We start from the raw sequence: 16082 nt of genomic DNA on the forward strand, positions 1-16082 counted from the left end.
TCTCAGAGGTTTCTCTTCCACCTGCCAGGAACTCCATGAGTCAGAGGCCCACAAATGCTGGTGAATTTTAGAAAGCCAAAACTCGCTTTGGAAGAGAATTTGAAGTACAGTAAAACAGAGAGGGCATGCTCTTGTTTCCCCCAGATCCAAGCTGGGCAAAGGGCAGAGTCTTGTCTCTACTGCACTGAACTTTATAGTTGCCCATCTCCTGATGTGACCTGCAGATCACCCAGGATTACAGTTCATCTCTAGACAACAGGGATTAGAACCCCTGGACAAAAAGGATGCTTTGGACGATGAACATTATGGTATTCAACTCCACTAACCCTCCATAAACCCCACCTTCCCCAAGCCTCGCCTCCAAATTGCTAAGAATTTCCCAACTCGGGAGTTGGCAACCCTACTTGGGAGACAGTTTTGCTGCTTTCTGAGCCTGAGCCCCTCTGAGGTTTAGGGTGATGTCAGAGGAAAGGGGGGGGGGGGAGAGAATGGCTGTTGTGGGTTTTCCAGGTTGTGTGGCAGTGGTCAAATAGTTTGTGCTCCTAACATTTCATTTGCATCTATGGCCGGCATCTTCAGATGGATCACAATTAGTGTGATGCAGTGGCAAAAAAAGGTTAATGTAGACTTGAGGTGTATCAACAGAGGCATAACATCCAAATCACAAATTGTCATAGTCCTGTTGTACACTGCATTGGTCAGGTCAGACCTGGAGTGCTGTGTGCAGTTCTGGAGGCCTCACTTCAAAAAGGATGTGGACAGAATGAAGAGGGTGCCAAGGAGACTGAGAAGAATAATCAGGGGCTTGGAGTTCAGTGAGGAAAGGCTGAGGGATTTGGGAATATGCAGTCTTGGAGAGGAGGAAGTTGAGAAGGGGTGGACTTGATTGGTCTCTTTAAGTATATGAAAAACTGTCTCTTGGAGGATAACGAAAAGTTATTTCTGTTGGCAGCAGAGGTTAAGAGTAGCAGTAATGGGCAGAAATTACGGGATGAGACGCAGTGGTGGGATTCAAATAATTTAACAACCGGTTCCGGTGGTGGGATTCAAATAATTTAACAACTGGTTGTTTACAAGCACCATTTTAACAACTGGTTCTGCTGAAGTGGTGCGAACCTGCTGAATCCCACCACTGGATGAAAGGTACTGGCTAGATATTAGCAGCTTTTTTTCTTTTTTTACAGTAAGAGTAATTCAGCAATGGAGATTGGTCACTCCCTTTCTCCCCTTTCTGACTTTCCCTTCCTGTCTGCAACCCCCATGTCATATTGATGTATGATATGAAGTCAAAACACCTTTCCTGTTTTATACTCCAGTGGCAAGAGGTCCCCATTTCGCTTGTGCTGAATTACTTACCATGTATCTCACAGCTGGCTGTGGGTAATTGGCCACACACACATGCGCGTGTGCACACACACATATTTAGCTGTGAACTTTGTTCCTTACATTATGAATCTGTAACCCTCTTTGGCTTCCACTTTTCTGGAGCTACTGACCTTCACCACAACCAAGTGTCAGGGATACAAATCTTGATGCCTCCCTTCCTTTCAAAACTGTTCAGACTTCAGTATACAGCAGCTTCATGTAAATCTGGGGCCCCTCCGCATTTACCAGAGCCTCTGGATTAGGCAAGAATCTCTGATTCAGAGTAGCTAAGGGCATGTAGCTGTTCAGGGGCTTAGCATCATTTATTGCTGTAGATGTTCCTGTGACTAAAGCAGTGCACATTTTCAGGTCCTCTCTTCTACAAAAACAGGGGTAAGTGGTTTGGTACTGAGAGTTGCAATTGGTTTGGTACTGAGATAAACCCCACAGTAGACTCACAGATCTGGGACACCAATCATAGGAATTATATTTAATAACTCCAATTTCAGGGATTTTGATAAGCTAATGCCTCCATGCTTTGTTTAATTTTTTCAGTGGCATTTACTATTTTCCACCAAGACATCACTGAGACTGCCCAATTTTATCATTACAAGAATCCTGTAGAATAGCTTCAGTTAAGAGCCAGTGATATACCAAAGGCCATCTAGAGAGTTTCATGGCAGCGTACTAGAGTTGCTAATGCCAGGTATGGAAATTCCTGGAGATTTGGGGAAAGAGCTTAGGGATGGTACAGTTAAAGGAAAGAATGGACCTCAGATAGGCCCTCCCTCCCCTCCCTTGCATGCTACTCCTCCCTCCCTCCCTCCTCATCCTCCCTCCCCTTCCCTTCCATGCCACCCCTCCCTCCCCCTCCCTCCCCTCTCCCTTCACTAGGGAGGATCTCTTTTTTGGAGAGAGAATCTCTCTTTGAGTCAGCTTCCCTTGAGTGTGCAATCACTCCTCCCCCTCACTCCCCTTCTCCCCTTCCCTCGTATTCCACCCCTCCCCTCCCTTCGCTAGGATGGGTGGGCCTTGTCCAGATGCTGGGCCCCCTCCCCCTCCCTTGCATGCCACCTCTTACTCACTCCCTCCCCTTCCCTTGCATGCCACCCCTCCTCTCCCCTCCCTCTCCCTCTGCTAGGGTGGGTGGGCCATGTCCAGATGCTGGGTCTCCTCCTCCTCCCTCCCCTTCCCTTGCTTGCCACCCCTCCCCTCCATTTGCTAGGGTGGCTGGGCCATGTCCAGATGCTGGGCCTCCTCCCCGTCCCTTGCATGCCACCCCTCCCCCTCCCTTGCATGACCTTGGAGGATGGGGAGGTTGTGGCCATCCATCCACCATTCAAAGCTGCTATTTAATAGAAGAGATGACTCCACCAGATTGCAGATACGAATTTAGACATGACACTTGTAGTTCTTACATTTGACTCATGAAATCGCCATAAGACAAACTGCAGTTGGCAAACTCCTTCACTGAAAGTATAGTAAGCAACAGTGTGGTGCAGTGGTTAACAGGTGGTGGACTCTAATCTGGAGAACTGGGTTTGACTCCCTGTTCCTCTACCTGAGTAGTGGAGTCTTATCTGGTGCACCAGATCAGTTTTCCCACTCTTACATTCCAGCTGGGTGACGTTGGGCTAATCACAGTTCTTTGGAATTCTCTCAGTCCCACCTACCTCACAAGGTGTCTGTTGTGGAAAGAGGAAGGGAAAAGAATTTGTAACCCCCCTTGAATCTCCTTACAGAAGTGAAAGCGGGGTATAAATTCAAACTCTTTGTCTTCAACAATTTTTCTAACCACTGGACCAATCAATTCTAAAGTGACCATCAAAAACTAAAGTAGGTGAACTTCTTTTGCTGGAGATGGAAAAGACTTCTACTAAGTAAGCTACTATTGATTTTTTTATCTATTAGCAGTGCAGGTATATCAAAGGAGAGTTGCTGAGCTTTTACCTGTGAAATTGACTTTCAGGAGAAAGTCTTTGTAGACCTTCTTGCCATCCAAATTCTTCATAGCATCACAAATCTTGGTGGTATTTGGACACAAGTTCCGTTGCATTTTATGCAAGGCATGGGCCATTGCATACACAGCATTCACCACAAACATGATCTTGGATTCTTGTTCATAGTTGGAACTGTTAATAGATAAGTGTTTGTCACAAGTTTTTATGTGATTTTTTTTGTTCTGAAGGCTGCACTGAAATTTCTGCTCCCAAAAATCTTTGAACCAGGGATTGCGATGGTTGTTGGCTGGAGTGAGGCTTTGGAAATAGCGGTCAAATTCTTTCACAGGATGGGAAGTGAGCTCTAAGGTGATTGCTCCATAAGCTATGTGTTCATTGCCCTTCACAACACTCTCCTGGGCCCCCCACCCATCGCTGGCAATCCACGTAAAGGACACATTGAATCGGTTGGCTGCAGCGATGAGCTCTCGAGAGTCATCGCTGCGCATAAAAAGGACAATCACTTTTGCATTGGGTTTCTGGAGCAGCTCCCGGATGACGCTGTCGTAGGATTTCCGAATGTTGGAGCGGCCAACCTTTTCAGAGGTAGCAATGCATATGTTGCGGAGTCGGGCCTCTTGTTCAAAGGCCTCGATTCCTGTTTCTCCGTAGTCGCCTTCAGAAGCAACCGTTGACACATAGGTCCAGTTAAAGAACCGCAGGATCTCTGCCATTGCTTTTGCTTGATAAAAGTCAGGAGGCACCGTCCGTGCAAAATAGTCATAGCGGGACTTGTCACTCAACTTGGCACTGGTGGATGCGTAGCTTATTTGAGGAATCTGGAAGAGCCTTAGTAAATTTGCAACCTGGAAAGGAGAAAACATATAATTGCTTACATAAACCCACTGCTATCTCAAACCAGATTGTAGGTTCCCGCTCTGTTACAGGAGTTTACCTTGGAAGTTTGAATGTATGGCAAGTAGCCCTGTTGGTGACAGGCAGGGGCAGAGTGACTGAATGGCGCCTGGGGCACACGTGCACCATGCGCCTCTGCCATGCACCGGAATGCCCCGCCATGCCCAAATACTGGCGTATGCCCGGGGTGTCCCACCCCCCCACTCCATTGGCGCTATGCCACTGGTGACATGAATACATTGCAAAAGCATATTATACCACTGCAAGAATTACTGTCCAACTTCAGCATAAGTCACCTTTATCTTTATCACTCAACCTTTATCTTTATCCCTCAATGTTTATCACTCAATAACTGCAGCATTATGTGGTAATCTGCATGCATGAATGTTCTGTTGCAGATTAATGACTGTAGCAGGCAGCTGTTGTGAGTTTTCTGGGCTGTGTGGTTGTGGTCTGGTAGTTTTTGCTTTTAACATTTTAGTCACATCTATGGCTGGCATCGTCAGGGGCATGTCACTGTAAGATGTGTTTCGCTTCGTGGCACAGTGTCCATAGAGAGACTATCAGACTACAACTGCACAGCCTGGAAAACTCACAACAGCCAGTTGATTCTGGCTGTAAAAGACTTCGACAATACATTAAAGACAGGCCATTCATATAATTCTTGCACCACTGGAACCTTTCAAGGAAATAACTTTATATTTTCAGTTGCAAGTTATCAGCTGTGATGTATGTGTCTGCGGGAACCAGCCTTTAGCATTCCATGAGTTTGAAGTACAAATCTTTCTTCATTCCCCACTTGCAGCAATAGACCTAGCTACATTAGAAACAACATGCATCTGTGCATCAATGTGATCTGTAGGAATGTATGTTCACATACTATGCAATCAAGATTTGACCCAGATCACAACTATTTTCTATGGTAGCAATTAGAAATGTTTGGATCTGATCATCATTTTGATAACTTGCTGTTTGATAAGAGGGACATTGTTAACTTCCTGAAATTTGGGAGAGGGGAGAGATCAGACACAGTCCTCCTGAAAGTCTTCCCAATTGAGTGGAAAGCAGGTCACAGGCAGAACGGAGCAATCTTCTTGCTAAAACCAGTTAAAATGAATAGGGAGCAGGGGGAAAGCCACAAACAGAACAAGTATAATAAAGAAAACAAAAAGGACAAAACTTTATTCCAGCAAAATTCCTGGAACTCTCTGCAGATGTTCTCTCCATTCAGAGTAGTGCACAACTATACTTACATGTATGAATGTGGCACTTACAACTTTAATGGCAAGATGTGTGCACCCTTCAAGTGGAAAAAGACCACAATGGCACCAGATTCTCTGCCCTGCATGTTACTGGCAAGAACCAGAAGGAGTCAACTCTGGGAATGCCAAACCCGGCTGTTGTGCAGCTGTAGGTGAGAGCAACCAGTGGCTTTTCCTAGTAGTTTATACAAGTGAGCAGGACCAGGTGCTCAGGAGCAACAGCTGCAGAAGGTCATTGCTTTTTTTTACAGTAAGAGTAATTCAGCAGTGGAAATTGGTCACTCCCTTTCTCCCCTGCATGTGAGCTCCCAAAGGCACCTGCGAGTAGCAGAGAGCTGGACTAGATGGACTCTGGTCTGATCCAGCTGGCTGTTCTTATGACCAGCCCAGCCACAGCTAGTGATTGCCTATGGGAGCCAGATGGGTCAACCACTTGCTCAAAGGAAAGCTTGACATTAACTGACTTCCCGAATCTCTACCTCTGTTGATTCTTCTGTAGGTTCTGTCAGGAAACACAGTTTTTGAAGAGATTCTCTATTTTTACTTTTACATTGCTTGTTTTGAATGCCCAGTAAGTATAATGCTCATTCTAAACTTCTCACTTTTCTCTCTGTTGAATGAGAGGGAAACCATATTGTTTGCCTTGGTTGCCAAAAAACAAAACAAGCCCCCCCACCCCTAGGCTGGTCCTGCTAGTGAGCAAACCTGTTTACTAGCAGTATTCCTTGATCTGCTCTAGCCTAGTAGTGTAAGGAGGCTGGTCTCCATGCAGTTCTCTACCTTCATTGTGCAGAATTGGATGATGGTTTATAGGCTGAACTGCTGTTCCCTGTCCTGCCAGCCATTCATGCAAGCTCTTTGGAGGCTGATGTTCTGATAAAGTGTTACCCACATAGCAGGTGCAGAGCAAAACACAGTGTTTCTCCTGCAAAGCCTTGTGGGGTTTGGGAGGCAGTCAGCACATGTGGTCATTCTTCCTGTGCATTATATAGGCAACTTTATTCAAATGAATACCTTGGGGGCAGGTCTTCCATGACACTCACTACAGTTGCCAACCTCCAGGGGAGGCATGGAGTTCTTCTGGAATTACAACTGAACTCCAGATTACAGAGATCAGTTTCCCTAAAGAAAATGGCAGCTTTAGAGGGCAATATATCTCACTGAGGTCCCTCCTCCGCAAACCCTGCCCTCCTCAGGTCCCATTTCCAAATCTCCAGGAAATTCACAACCCAAAGCTGGCAACCCTGTGACACATACTACTGAGCAGAGCAGAGGCATGACGTGATTAAACAGGCTGTGTCACTGCAGATGGGGGTTTGTGTTTTTAATGGCTCTCCAGTCTAAAAAAAATCCCCCATAAGTAGAAAAACAGCACAGTTGGAACCAGGCAGAGCTAGAAACTCTTCCCCCGAAATGCTTTTAAATAGTGGGGAACTTTTAAAAATGGCAAACCCACACCCTACCTGCAGGGACACCTTGAGCTCAGGAGATGATCTTCATATGTGGGCAGGACCACATGGGTGCAGATTATCATACCTTAAAAGTTTTATTTGAGGTATTTGATACGTGGCAGCTGATTCCTCCATTCAAGTCTGCCCTAGTGAACGCCTCATAAACATCATGTAGGGTTGACAACCTCCAGGTAGGGCCTGGAGATCTCCCTGAATTACAACTGATCTTCAGACTACAGAGATGGGTTCCTGTGGATGAAATGGCAGCTTTCAAGGATGAAGGAAACTCACATCCTTATTAAGTGCCTTTCCCTTCCCCAAACCCCATGATTCCAGTTCTCCCCCAAATGTCCAGGAGTGGCAACCCTGTCATACTTCTGTTTCCATCTTTTCATCTTTGCAGCTACAGACTGTGAAGCGGCTGACTTCGTTAGCTGACTTTATTCGACAGATATTCAAAGAAATATATAGTGCATTCCTGGAAAATTGGGAGTGGAATTGCGTAATTGCATCACTGTGATATTATAAAAGTTTATTGTGTTCCATCAAAGCAGCTTCTAACACTGTTTATGCCTGTGGGGAAAATAATTAAGAAAAAATAATCCTGAGGAATGAAACAGTGTCTGGAGATATACCCTGCCAGCCATCTTGGAATGTTAGCTGCCAAAACCTGCAGGAAAGCACCTGATCCCTGTCCTCTTCACCCCAACTGAGAAGCCGTGTCTTTGCATACTGAACATTAAATATATGTCACTGTCTGCTGACAATGACCTTCAGCTTTTGGTGTCACCCAGGAATTCCCAGGCTTTTTACCCCTAGCAGGCAACTGCTCATGAGCGATTAAATGACTAAAGGTGCCTTGGGAGCCCAAAATATCCCATCCCCAGAGGATGCTATGTGCTGTGCCTCTTCTCTGGCAGTGGCATGAGTGTTATAAGATACCCAATCTCCTGAACAGCTCTGATGTGCTCTTTTGTGAAACTTTTGCAAATTTTAAACTGGAAATTAGTAATTTTAACTGGATTTCTTAACCTTGTTTTGTTTTAAAATTTTGTCCTGTTTTGTATGCCAATAAAGGCTTGCGTTGTGTGCCTCTTCTCTGACCCTGTCTCCTTCCGTGAGGTGGGTAATTCTGCAAGAACTCAGAATCAGCTGTGATTGGATTATTCAATTATTCCTGATGCAAAGGGAAAGAAGAATTAACTTCAGGTGAGGCTACCCTATGCATATCTGTATGTCGCTGCTCTTGCCTCTGCTCAAGACTGGTTCTCTGTGGCACAGTGAGGAGAGTGCTGATGCACTGCTGGTATGGTTATCAACTCTGAGTCGGGAAAGTCCTGAACATTTTCGGGGGATGAAACTGGTGAGAGCAAGGTTTAGGGAGGGGAGGGTCTTTGACAGGGTATAATGCTATACAGAGGAGAGAACTGAGCCTGCCCAGCACAGCATGGGACACTCTCTCTCTCTCTCTCTCTCTCTCTCTCTCTCTCTCTCTCTCTCTCTCTGTGCAGCTATTCCAAATACACCAGTTTTTTAATTAGTAAATTAAAAACCCAAGATAAGCTGATATGGGTTTTTCGGTCTTTTTTGTGATTTGGGTTCACCCGAATCACTGCCCCTACGTTACACACACGTATAAAATAAGCAACTCAGTAAAAACACAAACACACCTAATAACACAGCCGGGGGTGGGGAACTGGGGGTATGCCAAACAAAATAAAACAAAAAGGCTTCACCTGAAAACAATGACAGAAGGAGACAGACTGGAGAGTCCTTCGGTTTTTTAACCTGTTTTGCCTTCTTTAAAATGGGAACCCTGCTGTTGAGTTGACAACTCTGGCCCCTTGAGTAAGAGAATACCATACAAACCACTCCCTTTGCCTCTTTGCAGACAGTTAGTTGCACAGGGTTACTGACAAACTGGGAAAACCTGCTACACGGATCACATATCGCTCAGTGAAGGAGCATAGAACAGAGTCTCTCCAACTAACCTGAGCGTTCAGGAAGGCATATATAGCCAGACTTCAGGCTTACCTTTTAACTTCAACCTTCTACCCTAACTACCATGCAAAGATAATAATGTTTTGAACATTGAAATCCTATGGAAATACTAAGAATAATGATTAATTAAACATTAGTTCACATTATTTATTTAAAACATTTGACTCCAATTTGGTACATATTATTTCCTTTATAATGGTGTAATTATAGGAATTATTAAAATGTTCTCATTTCTGGACTGAAGACTCTGACAACATATCTGCATGTTATGAATCTTCAGTATATGAAAGTCAGTGGTTTGAGTGGTGGGCTAGGATCTGGAAGAGCCAGGAACAAACCCCACTCTGACCAGTAAATTTGCTGGGTGGCTTTGGCCCAGCCACATACCCTCAGCCTACTTATCTCATAGGGTTGTTAAGAGGGTAAAATTGGAAGACAGGAGAATGATGTAAGTTGCTTTAAGTCCCCATTGAGAAGAAAGGTAGAGTTTAAAAGAAACCTATAAACAAACAAACAAACAAATAAAATGTATTCAGTTATTATATTTATATGCTGCCCTTCCTCTTGTGAACTTAGAGTGGCTTCTAGCATAAAATAACAATAAAATCAATACAGTCCCTCAGTATAACCTATAACAACCTAATACAACCAATCTATATTTTGAATACATGATGTGGAATGTTATCGTATAGCTATAGCCTGATCTCGTCAAATTTCAGGGATCAACATAAGTTGACTGTGACTTGACACACATTCCAGATAACAATACTTGAGACTGAAAACGTAATGGCAGCTTTTAAGAAATTGCCTCTTTTCTGCCTTTTAAAAAATAAAGTCCTGCCAGGACACTTGGCTGATATCCTCTCCTGGCACATTCTTGCCTTCTTCTCTCCTGTGGTTCTTTCACCTGACTTCCAAAAATTGTATATTTTAGCCTGTGTTTCCAACTGTCCCCTTTCTCCATGGACTTAAGTGGGATAAGGATCACGTAATTTGAAAGGTTCTTTTCTTTTCCACAATTAAAATATGTATCCATGTAAAGTGCCACCAAATAGCAGCCAACATGGTGACCCAACCTAGGAACATTCAAGGCAGGTCGTTTGCCACTGCCTTCCTCTGCAGAACCTTCCTTGGTGGTCTCCCCTCCCAGGACTGACCCTGCTTAGCTTCAATGTTTCCTTCCCTCCCATAATTAAAAATATATACAAGGAATAATATTAAAGATAAAATATAATTATAACATTAAAACAAATAGCAACACTTCATGTGAATGTGTAGGCAGGCTCTGCCCATGTCTCTTTTTTGGCCATATTGCAGGTTTTAAATTTGTTACTGCTGCTCAGTAACAGGATGCTAATTGGCCCTGCAGACCAGATTATGCTGTGAATGCTCTGACTGACTCAGGGTGTGAGTGTTGTGCTGGGTTGGGGGTGAGCCATGTTTACTGCTCATTTTTTTCGTGGGGGAATGATGAGGAAAACAAGAATTGGACAGCAGGAGCTCAACGGAATGATCAGCCAGCCAGCTGTCCAGATGGAAATCAAAAGGCATCACAAACGCTGCTAGAAATTTACAACCAAGGGAAAGGAGAGATGTTCTGTCCTTCGAAGAATGTCAATTATTTCATGGGGTTTGCAGTATGCACTGTGAAACCAGAAATGCTCCATGCCATGAAGATCAGCTGTGACATTAGAGTATACCTATTGGTCTTTTAGGGATATTTTGGAATTTGTGATTGCAAAAGCAGCATGGTATAGCCCAAACTCATCAGAACTTGGAAGCTAAGCAGGGTTGGTATTTGGAAGGAAAACAACCAAGGCAGACTCTGCAAAGGAAAACAATGGCAAACCACCTCTGCTTTTCACTTGCCCTGAAAGCCCCTTGCTGGGGTCCCCATAAGTTGGCTGCAACCTGTCAGCACTTTACACACAAACACACACACCTTCTATATCTAAATAGGATGAAACAACCCTTCATTCCCCCTTGATGGGCATTTGCCTTCTCCTCATAATTTCTATTCTGAATCCAGGGATTCATGAATGTTTATAAGGCTCCTCAAGAGTTGTTTACAGAATTTAGCCAAGCTTATAGCAGAGGACATGGCTTGCATACAGACTGGATGGTCCAAATGTCAATCACCCAAACAAAGGACTGTAGACAGCAAGGAAATATCTCTGTGTCAGATTGTGGAGAGTCGTCACCTTTCAGAATATTGAACTATATGGGCCAGCACGTTTCATATGTCCCAAAACAGTTCTTCAACCACATCTCCTCAAAGCATGGGGTCAGTTCATGTGTTTAAATGATTCACCTGGTTGCTGATACATATACAGTAAAATTCTCATCAGACCCATATGTGCATTCTAAGGTGGTTGAATTGCACAGAGGACTTCAGCATGCATCCAATTGAAGTTCTGAAGGGGCCTTAAATTCTTGTCTGTTGACACATGCAGGGCTACTTTCGCTGCAAGGACACTATAAACAGTCCAGCATTTTAAGATACTTTGTCCTTTTTCTGATACAAACTCACCTACCCTCAACAGATATTTCTAAGCCAGAAAAATAAACCATAGCTATTGCATATTTATCTGCAGCAGGATCTTACCCCCTACTCTAGGAGTGAGGCAGCTTTCTATTGATCTCATGAAGAAGGTCTGCTTGAGCCAAAAGCTCACCCATTTAGACATGTGGTGTGAAATAATTTAATTATTGTGGAAGTACACTTTCTAGTAATGGACAGTCTAATACGAGACCGAGCAATGTCACATATCTAGAGGGACCTTGTTAGAGAAAAAGGTAACAAAAAGGAAAGGGAAAAAAGTCAACACAGAGGGGTGGGAGGGATCGCACTGTGGAAGTGGCACATGCCTGTACTAGTGGATTTGCCCTCCCTAGGCATTTACCCTGGAGGAGTGGCAGAAACGCCAGTTGGCAGCTGTTGCTGCACCCCATAACACCTGAATGTGGCACCCAGGATTGCAGGAGTGTTCCCATGCTGTTGCTAGCTGCGTTGGTGCAGTGGGGCATGGTGGGGGTGGTCCCAGGGGTGAAGCTGACATCAGTCAGCTTACACTCAGGGTTTGTGGCAGCTATGCCACATCTTGGCTCTAAACCCAGCCCTCTGGGACTTATGCTGCCCTTTTGGGTGGTGGTTTTTTTTGTTGTTTGCCTCCATGCTGCTGAAAAGCCCTCTTGGAGGCAGCGGGGGAAGCACCTTTGTGGTGCCATGTCCCACCACCAGGGCTTTGGATGGGGCTGTCTGGAGGCTAACAAAAAAACCTAATAACAGAATGAATACTAACGGGCCACATGCGATAAATTAAGAAATGCATTTCTGCCAATAGGCCTTACTTAGTGGTACACATTGCTGTAATACACACCATAAAGTAAAATTATTCCAAATACATTTCTGACTAAGCTGTAAAACACACAGTTCATTAACTAAATAATCCTTCTTCATTATTGAAATAATTGGGGCCATCAAGAATCATTTTTCAGATTGTTGTTATGCATGGTCCAAATATCTCAGTAGGCAAGGTCTGAATGAATCATAGCTCTAAGGTGTGTATATCCACATTCAGGAAGCAAGGACCCTGCCTACTGAGATATCTGGACCAGGTATAAATGCAGTTTGAACAATGATTCATGGCGGTCTTAATCTATTCCATTAATTAAGGGGGATTATCTAATTTATGAACTGTTGGTCAGAAATATTGAATCTTGTATTTTGAGTAATATTACTTTAAGGTATATATTGTAACAATTTGTACCACTGAGGAAGGCCTACTGACCGAAATGCATTTGTATTTACTGAAAAAAACCAATCTATTTATAATGTATTAAAGCCTTGTTAACTTATCATGTGTAACTGATTAGTATTAATTGTGTTAATGAGACTTTTTGTTGGCCTTCTTGGTTACCTACCACAGAAAAAGATAGATCAGGTAATGCAAACCCCCCCCCCCTTTTCATTCTTCAATGACATTTAGGGCATTTACCACAAATTTCAGGCAGATCAAGCCAGTTCTGCTGATCTATAAGCATAAAAGAAGGAAACTTCCCAGCATGTGAGGTTTTATTGTTCCATATTAGGGGAACATACTCCTGCATCACAAGTACAATGCTGGGAAGTGTCAGAAAACAAAATCCTCATCCATCCCTAGAACTACTTGTCTAGAAGCCACAGAGTGCCCCTGTGGCTCTGCCATCACAGCATGTGGGCCTCTGTGGCTCTGCCATCAGGGGGCATAGCTGGGTGTGGAACTGATGTTAGTCACTTTCACCCTGGCATTGCCTCCTGGAATGCCGGCTCCTGGGGCATGGACGTATACTACCCTTTTAGGTGGCGTAAGCCCATTGAACTCAATGAAGTTTTTGTTTTATGTATCCCCATGGTGCTGAAAAGCCCTCTGGAGGTGGCAGGGTGGTGCCCTCCCTAGCTGACCCAGGGCTCTGTATTGGGCTGCCTGCTCCCTAAATACTACCGTTGTTGGCTAAACTACCTTTTTCGGGGAGCAATCAGCTCAGAAGATTTGTCCAACTTGCAAAAGAAAAGTTACTGGGCTCCTATTTCATAGTCTTCTCAAGTGGGCCAACTAAGTTATGAGGAACAGGAAATGAAGGATAATGTTTTCTTGCATAATTCCCCCCACCCATTTTCTCTCCTGCTCCCTTTCTGGATCCCGGGGCTGGGAGATCTCCCTTACATCAAAAATGTCGAGATTAATTCCCCTGGAGAAAATGGCTGCTTTGGAGCTGGACTCTTATGACATTATCCTCTATTGTGTTATTAGACCAGGGGTCGGCAACCTTTACCATCCAAAGAGCCATTTGGACTCGTTTTCCACAGCCCCAAAGATCTACCGAGCTGGAGAGGCGGCTTCGCACGGAGCTGCCTCTGGTTCAGCCCCTCCACTCATCTTTCCTTCCAGCACCGGGAGGCGGAGGCGCCAGGCAGAGAAACCCCCTCTGCCCGACGGAGCCAGCAGCCGCTGGCTCCGTGGGGCAGAGGGGGATGGCAGCCATGGCCTGCCCAGTGCTGCCGCCTCTCGTGCTGTGGGAGACAATGGTGCTGGGCAGGAAACCCCCTCTATGTGGGGCAGAGGGGGGCAGGGAAACCCCCTTTCCATGCCGCCTGCTCTGTGGGGCAGAGGGGGGATGGCAGCTGCGGGGATGGCAGAGGCGGCTGCTCTGGAGGAACATGCCCATGCTACCCTCTGACCTCCAGGGGTCAGAGGGCAGCGGGGGTGTGTCCCTCCAGCCCTCCAGAGCAGCGCTGGAAGGAGAGATGAGTGGAGGGAACGCAAAAAGGAGCCCTCACGCATGGAGCCGCCTCTGGTTCGGCCTCTACACTCACCTTTCCTTCCAGCGCTGCTCTGGAGGGCAGGAGGAACACGTCTACGCTACCCTCCAACCTCCAGGCCACGCAGAGCAGCAGTATAAGGTTGAAAGAGCTGCATGCGGTTCTGGAGCCGCAGGTTGCAGACCCCTGTATTAGACGGTCACCAAACCCCATCCTCCCCAGTCTCAATCCCCCAAATCTCCAGGAATGTTTTGTTCTGGAATTAGGCACCCTACGCTCCAATTTCTTGTGCCACATGAGGCTTCAGAACAGGAGATCACTAGGACTTCTTAAAAGGCAGCAAGTGATGGCCAATTTAATGACCGAGCCACTTCAAAAGAGCAAATTCCCACACTGCCCAGTATGTATCAGAATCAAAGATACCATAAGCGCAGGCCTAAGTGTGTGGTATCTTCCCATCCTCTCCTTTCTCTCTCCCCTAGCTGGGTGGCCAGAAATGTAATAGATGCAACCTGCCTGGTTCTTGGCTCTAAACCTTTATTGCGCAGTATGAAATGTCAAGACAGAAAGTAATTCCAGCTCCTTTACAATGAAATATGACATCGGCCTTAAAATAGAAGCCAGTGGGTAAGCTCCAGAAATTGGCCCCAGTTGCACTAGAAAGCCAACTGCTGAACTTACTTCAATCTTGAGATCTGCAACAATTTCAGAGGCTAATGGAACTTTTTTCATATGGAACAGTCATATTCAGTTATTTTTCACATATTCAGTCAGACTATTGAACAATGTAGCACAGTATTGCCTACACAAGGCGAAAGAGCTCCCTGAGGTTTTCCCCAGCCATGCTACCAGAGACCCTTTTAGCTGTAGATGCCTGAACCTGACTCTTTTGTGTATGCAAACCACATGCTGCACCACTGGCCTATGGGCCTCCCCAGATTTTCACAACTACTCCAGAGGACTTTCGATGAGGAAAAATATGAGGACACACTCATATGTAGTTCAACTGGCCATGGTCCAATTGTCTTTTAGATCAACTGTTCTTTGACCTATCACATAGCATTGTAAGTAGGGCATGTGTAAAGATGTTCCTTGGGCTTAGGGATGCCAGATGTTCCTTGGGCTTAGGGATGCCAGGCTCCACGTAGAAACTGGGGGTCTCAAAGAATTACAGCTCATCTCTGGGTTACAGTGATCATTGTGCCCCTCTGTCTTCCCTAAGCTTTATCCCCAAATCTCCAGGAATTTCTCAACATGGATCTGGTGATGCAACCCCCCCCCCCCCCCCCCCAAAAACAAAAACAAAAACTGGCAACCCTGCCTGGGCTTAAAGAAGGAAAATTACCCCTACCCTTCCATTAGGACTTGAGTCCAATCTAGATGTGCGACCAAACTAAGTGGCAGAGGTGGTGGATTACACTACTACTACTACTACTACTACTACTACTACTACTACTACTACTACTATTAGTAGTAGTAGTAGTAGTAGTAGTAGTTTATTACAGCCTTTAGGCCAGCCAAGTGGTGGATTACATTTTTCAAAGGTGAGGAATTACACTTTTCAAAGATGTCTTACCTTAATAATTCAGTGCCTGAGGAAACCTAGCTCAGCATGTGATCAGCTGTGGTAGAATTTTTCTCCCCAGTTTATTACTTTTATTTTCAGGGAGTTTTTGTACAGGAAACATTGCATAATGTGCCTTTCCCCATCTGCAGTTTGAAGTGAAACAGCCCATTCCACTGTTTCAAGACTCTACCACCTTATTCTCTGGTATGTGCAGAACAGGAGTTTCTTCATGCCTAGAACGGCATGGCATGTTTATTTCAGGGTTCTAATGCAATCATC

The 16082-nt window shown here is 45.0% G+C and overlaps 1 protein-coding gene across 4 annotated transcripts in view; it reads right to left on the reverse strand.

Annotated features, from left to right (window-relative positions):
• GRM3 (glutamate metabotropic receptor 3) overlaps positions 1-16082 on the reverse strand; it is a 120255-nt gene that overhangs the window by 30073 nt on the left and 74100 nt on the right. For all 4 annotated transcript variants that reach the window (XM_048500860.1, XM_048500858.1, XM_048500859.1 and 1 more), the window contains exon 3: positions 3316-4171. In XM_048500860.1, the coding sequence (XP_048356817.1) occupies positions 3316-4171 (856 nt within the window). The remainder of the gene's footprint in view (positions 1-3315; positions 4172-16082) is intronic.

The sequence above is a fragment of the Sphaerodactylus townsendi genome, linkage group LG06 (genome assembly GCF_021028975.2).
Source record: "Sphaerodactylus townsendi isolate TG3544 linkage group LG06, MPM_Stown_v2.3, whole genome shotgun sequence".
Taxonomy (NCBI): Eukaryota; Metazoa; Chordata; class Lepidosauria; order Squamata; family Sphaerodactylidae; genus Sphaerodactylus; species Sphaerodactylus townsendi.